This window comes from Urocampus carinirostris, chromosome 10, assembly GCF_059441175.1.
Source record: "Urocampus carinirostris isolate Australia breed hairy pipefish chromosome 10, RoL_Ucar_1.0, whole genome shotgun sequence".
NCBI classification, from domain to species: Eukaryota; Metazoa; Chordata; class Actinopteri; order Syngnathiformes; family Syngnathidae; genus Urocampus; species Urocampus carinirostris.
The window spans coordinates 29,070,606-29,091,906 of NC_142358.1; the positions used below are offsets into that span (position 1 = coordinate 29,070,606).

General features: G+C 39.8%; 1 protein-coding gene across 1 annotated transcript; it reads left to right on the top strand.

The window, feature by feature from the left end:
* The first annotated feature begins 817 nt into the window (after window positions 1–817).
* Window positions 818–19,144, top strand: abhd15a (abhydrolase domain containing 15a). The gene is made up of 3 exons (XM_088345511.1): window positions 818–1,479; window positions 13,514–13,866; window positions 18,440–19,144. The coding sequence occupies exons 1-3, from the start codon at window positions 1,045–1,047 to the stop codon at window positions 19,065–19,067; spliced, it is 1,416 nt and encodes a 471-aa protein (XP_088201637.1). The 5' UTR covers window positions 818–1,044; the 3' UTR covers window positions 19,068–19,144.
* The last annotated feature ends 2,157 nt before the right edge of the window (window positions 19,145–21,301 follow it).

Consider the following 21,301-nt stretch of genomic DNA (forward strand, 5'->3'; position numbering starts at 1 on the left):
ACGAATTATTATGTTGTATAAAGAAGTTGAGAAAAAAAGGAAGTATAAAAGGAGAAAATGAAAAATGACAGGTTTGTGATATCCTTTTAATCAGTATATTGCCAACAATAATTTAATGCAGAAAATGAATGAATAATTTGAATAAGAAAATGTATTATTCTACTTAATTCTATTTGCTAATTTTTGAACCTTTTTTATAATAAACCTCATTCATGTCGAGCAACTTAGTATCTCACAAAATGTTAATTAACAATATATATGATATAACGAGGGCAGCACGGCGGCATAGTGGTTAGCGCGTGTGTGGCACAGTTCTAAGGTCTTGGGAACCTCCTGTGTGGGTACGAATACAACTACCGGACTTCCTGTGCGGAGTTTGTATGTTCTCCCCGTGCTTGCGTGGGTTTCCTCCGGGCACTCCGGTTTCCTCCCACATCCCAAAGACATGCATTTCAGGTGGATTGGCGAGCGAGTTGTCTGTCCCTGTGTCCCCTACCCACTGCCCGATGATTGCTGGGATGGGCTCCAGCCCCCCCGCGACCCTACTGAGGATAAGCGGTGCAGCTAATGAGATGAGATGAGATGATATAACGAAACACATGTACAATATGACATGTTAAACTACATAAATAAACACGTTTGGTAAAAAATATGGTGTAAGATTATTTTGTATTTTGTAAGGGAAAATACAACATTTTGTAAGGGCATGGAGCCGTGGAGGTTGACAGGTATGCATTCTCTGAGGCAGTCCTGTATGTTCTCAAAACCCCTCCTGTGCTTACTTCTTGTACCTGCCCATCACGCTGGAAGGGGTTGGATTTAAAGGGGGCGTTTCCATTCAGCTTTTGCAGACACATTTTCTTCAACACGCACGCATTTGTTTCATTGCGTGCTGTGCATCTCTACTGAGACACGATGAACCTCCTTCATGAGCCAATTCAAAGGGATTTCGTTTCTGTGCACACTACCGGAGAAGCCAAGTGTAATCGGACGCCCGGATTTAAAACGAATTCGTGTTAATTATTCACACGCGTCACTGAGACCATGCTGGGGTGGCTCGTGGTTCTGATTGCTGCGGTTCTGTTTGCAATCATCTGGTCCGGCTTCAAAGTTTCTTCCAAGCGTCCGGACACGAATCCGATAGACCAAAGTCGAAGCGTGGAGCTCATCTGCAAACCTTCCGCCCTGGCTAACTATCTTCTGAAAAACTGCAGCACGTTCACTAACTACTCGCCGTGGGTCGGCTGGACCTGGCGAGCCAATGCGGTTCTGCAGAGCCTGCACGAAACCTGCTGCTCCTACGGCAGTTCGGTCCACTTTGTGAGGGACAACCTGCAGCTGAGCGACGATGGGCTTGTGTCTTTAGACTGGGTTTTTCCTTCTCATCAGAAGAGGCGAAGGACTTCCAGTCACTCCACCAGCCCGGTTCTTCTCATTATCCCCAATTCGTTTGGCAAGATCACCAGAAATGTTTTGCAGGTGAGAGAACTTAAAATTATCATCATCATCATAGCCATTCAGAGTAGGGGTCTTCAACCTTTTTCAAGCTGAGAGCTACTTTGTGTTACCAATCAGCACAAAGAGCACCCAGTTTTATATGCATTAAAAACGGATCATGTTATTACTATGTTATAACCAATTTGATTTTGGAAGTAAGGTAAAATAGACTTTGTCGACCCATCCATTATCTGCACATCTTATCGTCAGTTGGGTCGCAAGGGTTCTGGAGCCCATCCCAGCTGTCTGAGGGCAGTGGGCAGGGGACACTCGGAAGTGGTTGCCACTTGCCAGCCAGTCGCAGGGCACATAGAGACAGACAACTCATTCGCTCAATCACACTTAGGGACAATTTGGACCGGCAAATTAACCTGACATGCATGTTTTTGAAATGTGGAAACCTACGCAAGCACGGGGAGAACATGCAAACTCTGCACAGGAGTTAGATTTAATCCCGTGACCTCAGCCGTCGTGCCACCCTGACTTAGTCAACCACTAAAATAAATCAATTTACTTGAAAATCACAATGACCCACTGGTGAGCTATTGTAGGAACGGGTCCGCTGGAACCTCAGCTGTCCTCAGGGACACCCTGATGCCCACGGGCGACACATTGGAGACCTCTGACATCATTTTAGGTTAAGTAATGTTTTCTTTTCAATATTATGATCCTTTCGTGCTGCTAATTATATAACATAAATAATATTTAGCCACAAGTGTAAGCCCTAATGCTAGATTAATTGCATTGTGACAATTTCAGTAACAAAAAATAATATACTGTAATTAATAAAGCAGCACATTTATTTTGATTATTTGGGCCTTAATTTTTTATTCCATTTTTCATTCGATTTTTTTTACTTTATGACACAGCTCTGACTTTTCATTCGATACTCAAATTCATTAAAAACACATGCACTCCTAACGAAGTCTTATGTTTCTTTTTCATTTTCGTCTTTATTTTGTATTTTTCCTATTTGAATATTAGATCTCACTTGTGATGCTTTTGCATTATAAATTGGGAATTGACTGCATATATGTATCTATTTTTTATATTTTGGGTCACTTACTTTAAGGGACATTGTGTATTATTTAGCACCTTTAAAGTGGTAAAAAAAAACGTTCTCTATTCCAGAAATCAATATAGGTTCAAATTATAGTCAAAAATACATATGCATTTTTTAAATACTCATAGGTCAATACAGTACATTTGTATTTATTTTGCTTAACATGAGGCTCACCTAGAGGGAGCTGACATGATTACCTGTCATCTTGCTGCTAAGGGTACCCCAAATGACCAAAGACCTTGTGTAAGGCGGAGTAAAATTTGAGAAAAAGAATGGTGAAGTTTACTCTAAGCCTCCATAGTTAGTAGCACTTGTTTTTGGTTGCACTACACAATACAGGGACATCCAAGGGTATAGATTTTATCTCTGCATTAGTGGGGACTTAGCGTGTTTATTCTATCGATCACATTTGATTGGTGGGGTTGGTTGGATCCCTTAACCACTAGGGTCATTGGGGCAGCATTTACTGTTGTGTGTCTTGGGCAAGTACAGCCTGGTGGCGCCCATCCTTCCCCAGGCCAATCAATGTCTCCACCCGATCTTGAACTGGGGACAGTTCACGTGTTAATGTGCTCACCACTGCACTACGAAAACAAAACAATAATTGTGCCGAAACTGCGCCTTTAGCAACATCTAGTGGTCAAATATTACCTATTGTTTCCTTAAGGCTAAAATCTAAACATCACATGTGTTTCCGTCACCTTTCCAATTTGAACTTTTCAAATGAATATACAGACGCCGCCCAACTTACAAATGAGATTCCGGACGATCGTTATTAAGTTGAATTTGTTTGTAAGTTGCTTGAGTACTATATTTTGTATGTTTAAGGTTTATATAAGTAACATGTATCATTTGGTCCTAAAAAAGAAACTTTTCTTAAAATAATAAGTTTTATAAAGATAAATAAAGTTGAGTTTAACTTACTTTTGGAAGATGTGCTTCAATAGGTGCTTCCCCCGTGATAAAAAATGTCCGGAAAAAAGCGATCCAACCATTTTCTCAACTGCATCAAGCTTTCTTATTCCACTTTCATTTCAAAAGAGACAGCTTACCTCTTCTTTACACTTTACGTCAACCATATTGAATAGATGGACAAGAGAATAAACAATAAAGGTGTCAGAATTAATAGCGAACTAGGAAGAAGAAGCAGACTTCTTCGGGGTGGATGCTGGGTGAGCTCTCACAGCGCCACATGTGGGTAGTGGTGGGAAGAACCACTACAGCAATGTTCTGTACTATGGGGGAAAAAGGTGCACACAATACAAAATCTAACTTACAGCAATGTCCAGTTATTTTTCGACATCCCACAAAAAATGTTCGTTATTACCGTTTTTCATAACTAGAATGTTCATATAAAGGGGAGCAACTGTCATGAATACTTCTATGATGGCTTCATTCCCATTCAAGGTCACTCCAAATTACGAAATGATATATTTCAACCTTCCAAGTTACCGTCGTTCCTAATGTTCCCATCAATCATAATAAAGCTGATAAGAACGTGACTGAAGACTGTAAAAAGGGTGTGTTGCAGTAGCTTTTCAACAATTGAACAGTGTGTTACAGAAAACATTTTTATCATTTCTCGGCAAAATACGCATTGCAAGAAAGATCAAAAGATTCCTTCATATATCTCTTGGAAATGCTTCTTCGACTAATATATGTGTCCACACAGAAGTGGCTAAAAATTAGATTATCAAAACAAAAGCACGGTTGTAACCGATTGCCAATCGTTTTATGTAGTGTTAGTAATAAATCTGCAAGTAAATATGTCATAGAAAAAACACTACTGTACAGCTGGAGCTGTATGACAGATTTGATTTACTTTTGTCACCTAAAGATTTGCACTTTTCGGTGGCTAGTGTTTGACATACAGCGTGATTCAATCAAAACCTATAAAAGCTCTGTGAAATTGAAAAGAGCAGATGCACAGGCAGTGTCAGTCAATGTATTGTATTCTACCAATGCACCGGCTGAGGTAATTGAAGCAGTCAATAGAAAGCATCACTTGACTTGAGGAGGCAGCAAAGCTTTGCTTCAAATGAACGTCAGCACCCAGTTTGGCCTATTTCCAACAAGCAAGCTTATTAGCCCTTTATAAAGTGCACCCCAAATGCAAATGTCATGCTAATGTGAAAACGCTGAATAAGATGTGGAGTGGGAAAAAACAGGGACTGGTTTGTCTTCTGTTCATTCTATGTATGAGTGTTGCAGTGAGTTTCTTGGCTTTTTTGAAGACAAAGCACCACAGGCCAATTATAACTATTCCTGTCAATGTTTAATGCAGTCCTCGGTTCGAGACTGGGTGGAAACATTTGTTGGCCTTGAGAGAGGTGGGCGCCACCAGGCTGTACTTGCCCAAGACACAGAAAATGGTGCCCCTATGGCTCTGGTGCTTAAGGGATCCACCCACCCACCTATTTGAATGAAATAAGATTATGGATGGTGTTGAACTTTTGCTGCCTCCTTAAATTAAACAAACACCTTTCAAAGTCAAAGCCTAAAGCTTTACTAAATCAATGAGGAAAAATTTGAAAATCTAGTGACCCTAATTGAGCATACTGAAAAGCTGAGACACTCAAAATTAGGAGAGAAAACATAAAATTTTAAACTTGCAAGGAGAATAGGGAATGACTGCAAGAAATCTTCATAATGCCAAATTCCAAATCTGTTCTAAAATCCCCCCTGAGCCCTTTTTTATTAATACTCATAGGTAATAAAAGCAGAACCGCCCATATGGGTGTGGCGATCCAAGAACAGCAACATGATTGGCCGATAGTGGCAATGACGGACAGACGCTCCCCAACTTATGACCATTTGACTTACGTAAAACAGTAGATTCGGAAAAAAAATTCGGGATGTCGAAAAACATCCAGACATTGCTGTAAGTTAGATTTTGTATTGTGTGCACCTTTTTCCGAGTACAGGACATTACTGTAGTTCTTCTTTCCGCTGCTACAGGCGTGTGGTGGCGCTGTGAGCGATAACCCGGCTTCTACTTCCTAGTTTGTGTGTAAACATACAGTACTACGTGTACTGTATCTTCAGCGTGCTAAGAATTTTGACGGTTATATTGTTTAATATCCCGTGCATCTATTCAATATGGTTGGTGTAAAGTGTAAAGAAAAGGCAAGCCGTTTCTTTTGAAATAAGAAAACTTGATGCGGTTGAGAAAACGGTCGGAACGCTTTTTTTTTGGCCACTTTTTACCGCGGAGGAGGAAGTCGCCTAACTGTCGAAGCTCATCCTCCAAAAGTAAGTTAAACTTAACTTTTTATCTTTCTAAAGCATATTATTTTATGAAAGGTTTCTTCGTACAAAACAGGTTACTTATACAAGCCTTAAACATACTTGTTCAAACCTTAAACATACAAAATATAGCACTGAAGCAACTTACGAAGAAATTTATATTACGATCGTCTGGAAATTCTCGTTGGTAAGTCGGGCAGCGTCTGTAAACAAATACATAATAGACACAATAACAAACAACACTGAGGTATAAATTTTAGTTAGGATTTAATGAAAAGTCACCAATTTGACCCACTCTGTTTAAGTTTATATATGGCAGACACTCAAAGTAAAGAGAGAGAATACATCAATACATTTTCAACTTGCAACGAAAACAGGAGAGGACTGTACAATTGACAATCAACTGCCAACATAATAATCTGTTCTCGGGGTCCTCCCCTGGGCGCTTTCTTAGGTTCCAAACAGATCCGCTCGAAATACTGTGGACATCAAAGAATAGCAACATGATTGGCTGATAGTGACAATAATGTAAACGGTGCGTAATAGTCCAAATAATGAACAATAAGAGGTATAATATTGCAGGTGTCCTATATTAAGAGAAACTCGTCCGTTTTAAAGCTTAACATTTTAATTAGAATTTTATTTCAAATGTAAATGACCCAACATGCTTTAAAATCATGCAAACAGAATATTTGTGTAGTTTAAACAAATAACATTACATTTTGCATTGCAAAAAAGTGACAGCTTTTTTAGTGCGTTTCAAACAGACAATAAAATATTTAGGTTAAATACACAATTATTAACTTTTTGGGATCGTTTTAAACAAAACCACTTTATATTTGGGGTTTAAAACAAAATCATCTTTGCACACATTTTTAATTTAGGATTTAAGAAAAAAATAAAACATTATTTCTGTTTGATTAAGAACCAGTTTCCCAATGTTTATGATTTAAAACAAAATAGCCCATGGGTTTTATTTTAATCAAAATGCCCAACTTTGGGTTGGAAGTGAGCTGTTTGTTTTTTACGCAACAACACAGTCATGTGTCAAAGTGGATTAGTCCTTTTTCATCCAAAAAAGGTTATTTTTTTTTATCTAAATGGTATAGGGTACTGGTTATTATTTACATTTTCAGAGGAGAGTATTTTATCCCTTGGCATGAGTTTAAAAATTATAATGAGCTAAAATTCTCATATTTGCCTGAACCAGTCGAAATGTAGATTCACATAAGATTTTACACAATTATTAATTTGTACAAGAGTAATCTGTATCGGATAAAGCACAGAAACAACAACAAAGGTTACTCGGATTATTAGAAATACAAGGCATCAACGCAATGCAAAAACAATAACTACATTTTACTGAACTAAAACATGGAGAAATACTCTCCCTACATATTCTAACTGAACAAAAAAGTGAAAAAAAATGATATCCTCACACATTGGTGGAACAATAACAGCGCTACCCTGACAGCGAGAACCGAAAATGGTGACTTTCCCAGATAAAAGGGATAATCAGGAGAGTCATAATGACTGGCAGGAAAAATGTACAAAGAGAAACAATAATAAGACCAAGTTTTTCAGACCGATAGTGTTCTTATTTACTGTACATCCAAGATCTCTGTGAAACTCCTTTAAGACAACAAAGCGAAAAGAACCCACTGAATGCACTTAAACACAGAACATGATCATCCAGATAGTACAGAACATGGTGCTCAAAATAGTACTGACTGTAATCGGTGCAAACAGTTCTATTAAATGTCAGCTACTCGAAGCAAATCACGATAATTATTTGAACACATTCAATGCCAGACGTTTCTCTCAGCTTTTGCCATTTCGACTCCATTTTGAAGGCTTTCAGATAATTGAGTTCTGTAGTTATATAGTGTAAGCTTAGATCATATCAAAAGAAAGTTTCAGCCCTCAAATATCATTACAGAAAAAGGTATTTTTCTAGCTTTTACCATTGTTTAGTAAACAACTGTTGAACATTAGGTTTTTTTACGATATTCGTTTCCAAGGAAACTTCTGAGAAAAAACGTCTTTTTGAGAAAGGATGTACAGTAATCCCTCGGTTATCACGGTTAATGGGGACCAAGACCACCCGCGAAAACTGAAAATCTGCAAAGTAGCGGCGCCCCTTCAAAAATGCTTAAAAAAACGTATACAGGTATACAGTATACCCCCCTGTATACAGTACACCATATAGAATATGAGTAGAGAGAATGAAATTCATGTTATAACAAAAAAAAAAATAAACCTGTAAAATATGTTGTATGTACACGGAATAGGACTGCGGCGAAACCACTACGAACCATTCAGTATGATTGTATTAACCGCTCTCAACCACATGCAGCAATCGCGGTTTATTTTGCTTGTTAACACTACCGGCTACATATTGAAAATAAAAACAGTGAAAATGTGATATTTGATAAGTGTTTGTGAAGCGTTTTGGAAAACAACAGTTAAAAAAATGGTGTGTGTTCGTTTTAATGAAAGTGAAAGAGCTACCTTCTGACAATAACAACATACTTTAGCTAGCGGCATGGAATGGCTTTTACAACAAATACACGAAACCACACACAATTAGCCGTGTTTAGGTAGTACAAACAACCGCACGCTTTTGGTATAATAAAGTCAAACTTGAGATGAAATGTGACAGAAGACGATATACTTACGTCGCGTCGCCGAGTTCCTCCATGATAAACTAAGCGCCACATAAGAATGGGGTGAGGTGGGAGGAATTAAAGGAGGAGGGTGAGCGAAGCTGTAACTCACCATGACTAAGCATTGTGTCAGGGCCTCCCCCTCCCCTTTACAATAAGAGTGTCCACACCGTGTCCTCAGTTGACATAAGCTCGCGCTCAATGGCGTCAAGTCAATAAATGCTTTTATTGAGAAGGTAAGGTATATTTTTTTAGACCCGCGAAGCTCTGAACCCGCAAAAGTGGAACCCCGAACTAGCGAGGTTCCACTGTATTTCAAGCAGAACTTTCATTTCATTTTTTTCTTTGCATTTGTGAAACCTACTTTATCTCAAGAAAGCTTCTCATAAACACAAGGGCACTTTGCTTGCAAATTAACATTTTATTGCAAGAACACAGAACTGATGCATGAACGATACATGAACTTTGCAATTATTTTCCAGTTATGTCATGTTTACGTTCGGTGATGTGATCAAATGATTTTGGTCACCATGGCTATCACGGTCCTGTGGACTTTCACGAAACGTCATCCCTCTCTGACTTAGCTATGACGGAAGGAACTTCGTCTTTTTTTAGAAAGAAAAAAAGCTTTTATGCGTTATCTGTTGGTACTTACAGCTTCACTTTACTCACAACGCTGCCTCACTGGGCCTATCGCCATATGGGACACCTACACACTCTCATTCGCTTGATACAGGAAGCAACACAAGGAGGTGGGGGCTCCCTTGATGTGTGGACAAAGATTAAAGCCACTCCTGCCATCTCATGGTGATTTTTCATACTGAAACCATTCCTGCAGGCTTGATACTTACGATAAGATGCCCCAAACAATTTATAAAACATTTTTAAGTTTTGGCTCTCACGGACAATGCTTCTAAAAATGTATTCATGTGTTATGGCCCTAAAAGGGTTAATCATGTTTTGCTTATACACCAGAATAAAAAAAAAAACTCAGTTTAAAATGGAGTATGTTAATCTGCTTAATGGTATCTTGTGGGTGAGCTTCTGAAGTAGTCTCTGAGTCGCCACTCTAGGAATTTATCACTTAGCTGACAAGCAGTTGTGCCTCACAACTTTTGGGAAAGCCGCCCGTCGTTATTTTGAATCTCTCAACACAAGCTAAGACTTGAAAAAATCGGAGCACTGAAGTAGAGCCAGCTAAATCTATCTTCTCAAAGATTATTGACGATTAAAACAGCCTAGTAATTGCAAATCCCAGAAAATAAAAACACTATGTATTCTTCATACATTTAAGTTACTGTATTTAGTTTTTTGGGGTACGCCTTATACTCCATTAGGCGTACTCCCCCCCCCCAAAAAATTGACCAAAATTCGTAACTGTACTTTCTAATATGGCGCGCCCTTTAAACCAGAAACACTGTGAATAAAATCTGAAGTGTATACTTGGTACATTAACCGTTTATGAATGAATCAATTTATTTGAATTGAGAAACAAGATTTTCCAATATTTGTTTTATGAAATATTTTTTTCAATAAGAACCTCACTTTTTTCTAATTTTATCTTGGTGCGCCTTATGTATGAGTGAATCATTTTTTTTTTGGTGCATTGTGATTTCTGGATTTTTCTTTTTAGTTTATCTTTCTCACAGTGGACATGCGCCTAGCATGAAAATTTCAGGCCCCTCCATGATATCTGAATGGGAAAAAAAATAACAAAATAGTAGGGTGTTCAAATACTTATTTTCTTTACTGTATATCTGTTTGACTATTTAAATCATCACTTTATTCATTTGGTTGTTGATAATACACCATATTATTATATATGTATATTTTCTGTGTTTCTTTGATGTGTTGTTTTGGTTGTTTATTTCTTACACTTTTGAAGTGATTTGGTTTGTGTTTGAACCTTTGCAAGATGACTCTCAAATTCCAATGAGTCATCTTATCTGCCTACAATGGAAAAGGCCATTTTGGTAAACTTCCACTATGCACAGAGACTCATCTTTCAAACTATGTCCATGTCTTGTAAAATACCAGCCCGCGAGTTTCCTAATGCCTTATGTGGTAGACATGCTCTTCTTCGCCTGTTTTGTTGGAACTATTTTTCTTGTACTTTGTTTTAAAATACCTTAACGGAAATACTCTACTGAAGCCAGTTTACAAGAACTACCTTGTGATTATATCCTATTCTATTTATATTTTTAAATTACAGTCAATTCCGGACTACAGAGCGCACCTGATTAAAAGCAGCATGTGCACATTTCATTAAGAAACTCAATTTTGTCTCGTTGGCCTGGAGAGGGATGGGTGCCACTAGGCTGTACTTGCCCAAGACACACCACAGGAAATGGTGCCCCCGACAGGCTGCACCGTATTTAAAGACACAGTGTTTAAAATGTAGCGACATGTAGTCCTGAATTTACAGTACATTATATACATACTGTCCTCAGTGTTCAGTAATTTTACCTCAGAAATGAAGCAATGATATTTCATGGTGAGCTCACCTTGGTTACTTTGATTCTACTACATTCTCAATTATAACTATAACATTAATGATTTAAATTATGCCTGCACTATTGTATTGAACTTGATCAATGCACTATTTTCAGATGCACTTTTAACTTAGACCAGTCTACAAAATTTAAAAAATTCCCACGCAAATAGTATTTTTTTGTTTTCCTTTGACAGGTTATCATGGAGTTCCATGTCTCAGCTCATGGTCTATCTACCTTGGTCATATCCCTCAAGAGGGGTGGCCGACAGCAAGACAAACACATACAATAACAAAGAAAATAAAAAGGGGAAAAAAATAGCAAAAATACACACAGAAACATTTTTGGAACATGGCCAACCCAAATGCCCAAACACCCAAACAAGTTAGGCACCTAAGTGTTCGTCCCTCCAGATGAAACAGGACACAAGAAAGCGGCCATGTCACTCGGGTCAGGGTGATACAACACACTCTTTTGTTCAACAGCAGGGCCCGACAGCTTTCACTGGTTTACCCCTGCCGCATCATACGGGTGCCCTGTCCATCCCTTAGAACACGTCCAAACATCCCACTATCCTTTTACAAGACCTCTCCACTCATTCCTATCACCAACAAGAGCTCTAGCTTCCACTATATTTAGACCTCTTTTCCTGCATAACACCATCCATCCACGTCAATCGCGCCCTTACTCTTGGTCTTCTTCCATTTACTTCTGCTCTTTAGATCCTCTTCAACATTCCCTCCTCATCCATCCTCCCCATGTATCCAATCCAACTAACTACTCTCTTATCCACACACTTGCTCAGGTCCACTACTACTCCAGTTCTGTCTCTCACAATTTCGGCTTATGGTAAACAGTGTTTTATCAATACTAATTCTAGTATAATACATTGAATTCAAGCGCATAAGAATCGGTCATATGACATTTTTAAGGAAACTGATTAATCAGTTGCATGTATTGTATTTTAAAAATGTGTTTATTTTATTTTTAATTTCAAAGGAGGGTCTGAAAATGTCTGGCATGGAAACCGTGCCCTATATGTACGGTGCATAGCCTTGTGCACAGCTATTCCATGTCTGCACTATTGTACAGCGTAGTTGGTTTACTTCAAGCATATGCTTTCCATGATAACAATGAGCTCCGTGTTGCGCGATAACAACACGGGGGTCCGCCTTCACGTCTGTTCATTGTGCAGTTTCAAACCAACTGTCAAATGGCGACGTACCGGCTCTTGATAAGCTCCAGATGACCTTTAAATTCTTGGCCGATATAGCCAATTAAAGGTTAACGAACGTGAACCCCCGCTGAGAAATTCAAATGTTTTCAAGCAGCCACACTTCATCATCGTAAAACCTTATTGGAACCAGATTTCTCTTTTCCTTTCAGTTTAGAATTTAACAGAGAACATACAGTATTTTGGGGGGATTCAGGGAAGCTTCGGAGCGTACGTTTTTTATTTCTTTGCCAATTCAGCAGAAAAATACATTGGCCTTTAAGGTAATTCTTTCATTTTGCACATTTTTGGAGGGAGTTCACTTTATCAGATGAATCAATGCTAGCGACAGAAGAGATTACTTGAGGAATTAAACGTTTATTTTAGTTACCTTTTAGATATATTTTTTTAGATCGATACTTATACTTTAGAGTGGTGATCATTTTTATACCAGATCTATATTGACACTGTTGGGTTTTAAATATAAAAATGTACCGTTTACCAAATTGTTCGAATTGGTTATCTGACTCCATTAACCAAACACAACCTCCATTCACCCAACAATGCGCGCTGGTTTCTTGAAGGAAAAGATGAACAAGAAAAGCCGAAATTTTCACACGGGGGAAGATTTAATTTCACTAGAAATTTAACTAAGTGAACTCCATCGAATATGGCCGAATTAGCCGAATTAGTGTCGCTCGAGTCTCTGTCCAGCCTCCTGAAGTTCTCAGCCTTTTTCCTCTCAGCCCACGTCTTTCCGCAAGCTGGTGTGCCGGCTCCTCCCATAAGCGTGCCAGAGAAACCCCCACGTGGGCTCCACCACCTCTCAAATCGAAAATGGGGCATTACTTCCAGTTGGGATTTTCTCCTAAACTAGAAGGTGTAGCATCAGACCCAACCTCCACGTGGATTAGTCTTGGAGAGAAATCGTGACCGCTGTTAATTGAATCTTAATTGGATATAGCGTGCACAGTACTAATAATGAATTTTTGTCTTTGAGCCAATTGTGTTTACCGTTTAAGTGCTTAGTGTATTGGTACTCTGTAGTCTGTGCAACCCATTGAGACTTCTTCTGATTAAGGGCTCTATAAATAAACAGGACTTGGCTTGTAAGAACCTTTTAATAAAAATGGTCTTGGCGCCCTCTGGCCGACCAAAGTGGTACTACAACTATTAGCGTCAAAACCGAATTGTGTGCAGTCTAAGTGGCTCATAAATCACGTGAAACAACAAACCGATGATCTAATTAGTTGCCAAAGCTCTTATCAAACGATTTAAATGTTAGCGATTAGTTGTTGCAGCCGTACTCAAGTCCCGTTTGTATTTCTGCTTACAGTTATGCCAAGTGGCTCTTTCCCAAGGATACCTCCCCGCCGTCTTCAACCGGCGCAGCCACAACGGCACGCCTCTCACTACCGTCAAACTGCAGCAGTTTGGCGACCCCTCGGACCTTCGAGAGGCCGTGCGCTACATCCGCTACCGCCAGCCTGCCGGCAAACTGTACGCGGTGAGCGAGAGCACCGGCTCTGGCTTGCTTCTTTCCTACCTGGGGGAGTGCGGCTCCTCCAGTTACGTGACGGCTGCCGTCTGCCTGTCGCCCGTCTTTCGCTGCCAGAGCTGGTTTGAGAACGGACTCTGCCGCCCTGCGCAGTGGGCCCTGGCGCTCTACCAGAAAATGTGTCTAAGCAAGTAAGGCCAAAACAAACCCTTTAACCCAGGATTGAGAAAACTACATGTGCCTTGTAACAACATTTATACTACAAAAATGCAACTACAGTAATAATACAAACATGCTAGAAAATTACTAAAAATAATGTTCATTCTGAAAAGAAAAAAACTATAGAAATACTACAAAAATAAAACTACAGTGATAGAACTCAAAATACCTCTACAAACATCCATCCATCCATTATCTTCCGCCTATCCGAGGTCGGGTCGCGGGGGCAGCAGCCTTAGAAGGGAAGCCCAGACGTCCCTATCCCCAGCCACCTCCTCCAGCTCATCCGACGGGATCCCGAGGCGTTCCCAAGCCAGCCGAGAGACATAGTCTCTCCAGCGTGTCCTGGGTCTCCTGCCGGTGGGACATGCCCGGAACACCTCCCAAGGGAAGCGTCCAGGAGGCATCCTTATCAGATGCCCGAGCCACCTCAACTGGCTCCTCTCAATGCGGAGGAGCAGTGGCTCCACATAGAGTCCCTCCCAGATGACCGAGCTTCTCACCTTATCTCTAAGGGAGAACCCAGACCCCCTGCGGAGGAAACTCATTTAGGCCACTTGTATCTGGGATCGTGTTCTTTCGGTCATGACCCAAAGTTCATGACCATAGGTGAGGGTACTAACGTAGATTGGCCGGTAGATCGAGAGCTTTGCCTTCCGGATCAGCTCCCTCTTCACCACGACAGACCGGTACAGGGTCCGAATGACGGCAGACGCTGCACCGACCCGTCTGTCGATCTCCCGTTCCATCCTACCCTCACTCAAACAAGACCCCAAGATACTTGAACTCCTCCACTTGGGGCAAGATCTATTCCCCAACTTGGAGGGAGCAAGCCACCCTTTTCCGGCTGAGTACCATGGTTACGGACTTAGAGGTGCTGATCCGGATCCCGGCCGCTTTACACTCGGCTGCGAATCGCTCCAGCGAGAGCTAAAGATCACGGCCTGAGGAAGCCAACAGCACCACGTCATCTGCAAAAAGCAGTGTCGCAATGCTGAGGCCCCCTAACCGGACTCCATCCCCATCAAGGCTGCGCCTAGAAATTCTGTCCATAAAAGTTATGAACAGAATCCGTGACAAAGGGCAGCCCTGGCGGAGTCCAACCCTCACCGGGAACGAATCCGACTTACTTCTACAAACATATGCAACAGAAATACTACAAAAATGCCACTACAGTAATAATACAAACATGCTAGAAAATTACTACAAAAACGTTCATTCTGGAAAAAAAAACTATAGAAATACTATAAAAATACAGTAACAGTAATAATAGAATGCAAAATACTCCTACAGAAACATTCAAATAGAAATACTACAAAAATGCAACTACAGAAACATTACAAACATGCTAGAAAATTACTACAAAAGCTTTCATTCCCCCCAAAAAAATGACGACAAAAATACAGCTACAATGACAATAGAACACAATATACTACTACAGGAAAATTACCACAGAAATACTACAAAAATGAAACTACAGTAATAATACAAACATGCTAGAAAATTACTACAAAAACTTTCATTCCCCCCCAAAAAATGACGACAAAAATACAGCTACAATGAAAATAGAACACAATATACTACTACAGGAAAATTACCACAGAAATACTACAAAAATGAAACTACAGTAATAATACAAACATGCTAGAAAATTACTACAAAAACTTTCATTCCCCCCCAAAAAATGACGACAAAAATACAGCTACAATGACAATAGAACACAATATACTACTACAGGAAAATTACCACAGAAATACTACAAAAATGAAACTACAGTAACAATACAAACATGCTAGAAAATTACTACAAAAACTTTCATTCCCCCCCAAAAAATGACGACAAAAATACAGCTACAATGACAATAGAACACAATATACTACTACAGGAAAATTACCACAGAAATACTACAAAAATGAAACTACAGTAATAATACAAACATGCTAGAAAATTACTACAAAAACTTTCATTCCCCCCCAAAAAATGACGACAAAAATACAGCTACAATGACAATAGAACACAATATACTACTACAGGAAAATTACCACAGAAATACTACAAAAATGAAACTACAGTAATAATACAAACATGCTAGAAAATTACTACAAAAACTTGCATTCCGAAGAAAAAAACTATAGAAATACTACAAAAATACCGCTACAGTAATAAAGGGAACTTAACTGAAGCAACTGACAAACAAATTTGACTTACTAACGTTCGTAAATAGGGCAGTGTCTGTATAAGTACTACTATAAAATCTGCCTGTTTCACGGGTCAACCATTTCGGAAAGTACATTATGAATAAGGATTTCAAAGGTTTTATGCGCAATGTCTGCCTCCATTATATCTTCGTTGTAACAAAACATCGTTTTTCTATCCCGCAAATGTCAATTCTAATCTATTTGTGGGGAGCTAATATATTGATGTGTCATACAAAAATCAATAATGCGGAGGGCAGGCTATTGGATTTTACCGTGTTAGCAGAGACAGAAAATGAAAATATAGCCACAGTATTAGCATTTGTTTTGACCACAACGTGAACGAAACTTGGGAAGAGGGTAAAACAGGAGATGGTCTGTCTATGTTAGCTGATTACCATTGTGTAGATTTTATTATTTTGATTATTTTTATTTTGTCTTGTAGCTGTATGAGAATGTTGCAAGAATTGAAAGATATAATCCTAACTTCTTTTGTGATTAAATACAGACGCTCCCCCTACTTACAACAATTCGACTTACGAAAAACGGTAGATACAAACATTTTTTGGGGGATGTTGAAAAATATCCAAACATTGCTGTTAGTTAGATTTTGTATTGTGTGCATATTTTTCCAAGTAGAGGACATTATTGTAGTGCTTCTTTCCGCCGCTACTGGCGTGTGGCGCTGTGAGAGCTCAACCGGCATCTATCCCGGAGAAGAAATCCACTTCCTCTTCCTAGTTTTTGTTTAAACATTCTTTACTGTCTATGTCTATACTATTTCCAGTACTTTTGGCATTTTCATTGTTTAATATCCCAATATGGTTGGTGTGAAGTGTAAAGAAGAGGCAAGCCGTTAGATTTGAAACTAAATTGGAATAAGAAAGCTTGATGCGGTTGAGAAACTGGTCTGAATGCTTTTTTCAGCCACTTTTTACAACTCTTGAAGCCCATATTCCAAAAGTAACTTAAACTTGGCTTTATTTATCTTTATAGAGCATATTATTTTATGAAATGTTTATTTATTAGCACAAAACAGTGCAGGTTGATTATACAAGCCTTAAACATATAACACGCTACAGTGGGCATTTGCACGTCACACTGGGTATTTGTATATTGTATTTTTTTTGCTTTATTATTGTATTGTTCTCAGCTCAGGGATGCTGCTGGAAATGTGAATTTCCCTCCGGGGATGAATAAAGTATCTATCTATCTATCTATCTAAACATACAAAATATAGCACTGAAGCAACTTACGAACAAATTCGACTTACGATAGACGGAAACCGTTGGTAAGTAGGGCAGCGTCTGTAATGGAAAAACAAACTAGCAAGCAAATTATTCCTTATTATGCTTCTCATTCATTTGTTCTTTGCGGTGGGTGCTGGAGCCAGGGTTGGGTAGGGTTACTTTAACTTGATTACTTTCAATTACTTTTGGATTACTCCAATACCAAATATGCTAATAAAAGACAAAATAAACTAAATATGAATAATATAATGACTCACAACACGTGGTAAGCTTTCTCTCCTGGCTTTGATCTCCGGCAAAACTAACATAAAATGCGACAGAAACAAAATGAAAATAAATCCAAACAGCTTGCCAACATCATTTTTGCCGTTCCATGTATTTCGTTACTCCCCAAGCCTGCACAAAATTTAGTAATTTTATTCATATTTAGTTTCTTTTGTCTTTTATTAGCATATTTGGTATTGGAGTAATCCAAAAGTAATTGAAAGTAATCAAGTTAAAGTAACCCTACCCAACCCTGGCTGGAGCCCACCCCAGCTATCTTCAGGTGGTGGGCACCCTGAACTGGTTACCAGCCAGTCGCAGAGCACACAGAGACAGACAATTCGCTCATTAACCTGACATGCATGTTTTTGGAATATGGGAGTAAACTGGAGTGCCTGGGGGAAACCCACAAAAGGACGGGGAGAACATGCAAACTCTCGGCCGCTAGCTGGATTTGAACTCCTGACCTTAGAACTCTGCCACTCTGCTTTTTGTTGACAACCTTTTTCCAGGTGGGTTACGTACATAGAGTGAAGTGCCATTTGCTAGGCCTTAACTTTAACCACCCTGTCTTTTGCTTTTTTGCTAGTGCCTGTTGCCCAACCAAGTTTTAGCATGATGTGTGAAGGTAAAAAAATAATGGGAATCCACTTTGGAAATGCTAAACTGTAGTGACTAACCACTACACAGCAAAGCACGAATGATTTAGGAGTAATTAGCTCTCTATGGCAACCGATGGATTCAGACAGCCATCGTGACAGGAGAACGACCTCTGCAATCACTGATAGCGGTATTGAGACGAATGCTATTGAGCTTCTGCTATTTCTTGTTCTTAGATACAGGACGGCGTTGAGTGCTAGCATACACACAGACGCCCTCTTTGCCGCCACTTCTCTTCGTACCTTGGAGGAAGTCCTCTTCTGTCAAAGTAAAACCATCTGTGCATCGCCAACTCAGACCAGTATCGCTAATTCTGCTTCCTGGGAAGCTTACTGGGAGCGCAATGAACCATTGAGGGATGTGGACGAAGTGGCCATACCGGTCCTGAGTGTATGCGCACAGGACGATCCCGTCCGGGGAAATACCCAGTCCACGATACCATGGGAACTTTTCGAGAGCAACCCACATTTTTTCCTGCTTCTGACGGACCGAGGAGGCCACTGTGGTTTCTCCACACAGTTCGAAGAGAGGTCGGCGAACCAGGCGGCTGCAACGAACAGTGCATCGGTTAACTCTGGGACCAACTGGAGCCACTACGCTCTTTTGGAATTCTTCAGGTCCACCACTGACTTTTTTGCAGCGGAGGAGAGGACGAAACAGCCGGCTGCGAGGAGGAGGGTTCCGGGAGGGGGCCCGGGAGGGCGGGTTTTCAGACATCGCAGTGTCAGTACTTGCAAAAGGGTACCTCAATGCTCTCATAATATTCACGCTATTTATAATATGCAGAGGTCTTATACAAGGTGAATAAAATAAAAATGGAATTGATGAGTTTTCACAAAACAAAGTGGTGTACCGAGTCCTAATAAACAATTAAAATTTCAGGTTTTTGGCCAAAATTTTTGTCTGAATCAATATTATGGAGTAAATATCTACAAGTATATGAAATTTGAGTAAATATAGACTTAAATCACATAATACCTAAATATAAGACATGTGTCAGGACCAGACAGAAACGGGACCCATTTGCGTTACGTTTCTCGCAAGTTTTATTGGAGGAAGGAGAAAGGGTTGCGCCAACGGTCCGGTGTCGCTGCACGCAGGAAGCAGGTCGCTCTGAACGTGGAAGTGGATTTTCCGTGGCAAGCAATGGCGGTATTGGGAACGGAAAAACGGGTAAGTAGCTGGAACAGGAGCGCAAAAACGTGGTCGGGGTCAGAAACGGGTCGTAAGCCGGGACGGGAGAGCAGACGTGGTCAGGATCAAAACGGGTCATAGCCGGAGAGAGACGGGAGCAAAAACGGGACAGGTGGAAGTCAGGGTTGAAAAAGGCTTGCCTAGTGTTAACTGAGGTTCGCAGACGGACTGACAGAAGGGGATTGACAAGACTGAGTTCAAATAGTGACAGGGAGCCAATCAGAACCAAATGAGCGGGCACAGGTGATTCATCTCAGTAATCAGGACCATGTTGTGTGGACGGAGGAGAACTGGTCCAGAGTTCGACATATTGGAATTTATTTCTCTAATCATTTTGTCATTTATTTTGTCTTAACAAAATGTTATTTAAATGATGAGGCGGGTCAAAATGGCTGAGCTTTTCACTTATTGCTTGATAAATAATAAATAGATAGGATACTGCACTCGTGAGCTATTTTTAGATTAATTCGATACATCAATGTTACTTCTCACCAAACCTTGGAAAACAAAGAAAAACGGTTACCCATGCTTGTATTAGTGAAATGAAATGAAATGAAATGATCTGCATTTATATAGCGCTTTTCAAGTCAGTGACTTCCCAAAGCGCTTTACATTGTGCTTCACATTTCCCAATAGCGGCTGTGATGTGTGCAGCCATGTAAGGCGCTAACCTGCTTATTGGGGGTAATTGGGGGTTCAATGTCTTACCCAAGGACACTTCGACATGTAACACGGACAAGCCGGGATTCGAACTGGGATCCCTTAATCCTAAAACGATCGCTCTACCTCCTGAGCTACTGCCGCCCCTAGTGCAGCGGTAACCTATTTATTTTTGTGCTGCATTCATTGAAGGTGGGAAATCGGATTCATCCAAATCGCATTGTCTTCTTTCCAATCCCGAAGTCTGAGGCAAATAAAACCTAAACAACATTGGCTGATTCCTATTAATGCCTTTGTCACGTCACTTCAACTCGATATTCAGTCAAATCTAATGTCTCCATCATGAACTTGTAAAATTTTGTTTTCTCCTAGGCTTGTTTTCCAAGGTGGGGTGCGTAGTTTTATGTGACCTTAACAACTTTCAAATTTAATATTTTTCCCTTGAAGTATGTGATCACAATGCCCAACTGAGTTCAAAGAGCCTTTATTTTTTTATTCATTTCACCGCACCTATCTGCTTTTATATTCACTATATCATCTGTGTTCTGGCCACTCAGCACATTAGGCTGGATGACAGAAAGGGAGGAAAAGGTGGTGGAGAGTGATTTCATAGTCTTGCTGGTTGTCATTAATTAATTCGAGGATGAGAATGGTGAAAGTAAGAAAAGGACTGTTTCAAATGCAGTCAAGTTACTAATCTCTCCAAAAGATGAAAAAAGAGTTCATTCGAGTGCGTCTAGAAACATGTACGCGGCACAGAGGCCGCTTGACGGATGCTGTATTCTGACAGAAGATGGCATCAGCATGTCGAATATTTTTGAAGTTACGGGCACATCCTTTGAGTGACATCAGGTAAACATCAGTGGAAGTTTGGATTTTTCTTTATAGATTTGTTTTTATTTTTACTACTTTACCATTTAGAAATATCTGTTTCAAACTGTCAGAAAAGTCCAACTTTCTTTTAATAAACATAGCGCTGTTGACAACAGGGTTGGGTAGGGTTACTTTAACTTGATTACTTTCAATTACTTTTGGATTACTCCAATACCAAATATGCTAGTAAAAGACAAAATAAACTAAATATGAATAAAATTATGACACACAACACGTGGTAAGCTTTCTCCCCTGGCTTTGATCTCCGGCAAAACTAACATAAAATGCGACAGAAACAAAATGAAAATAAA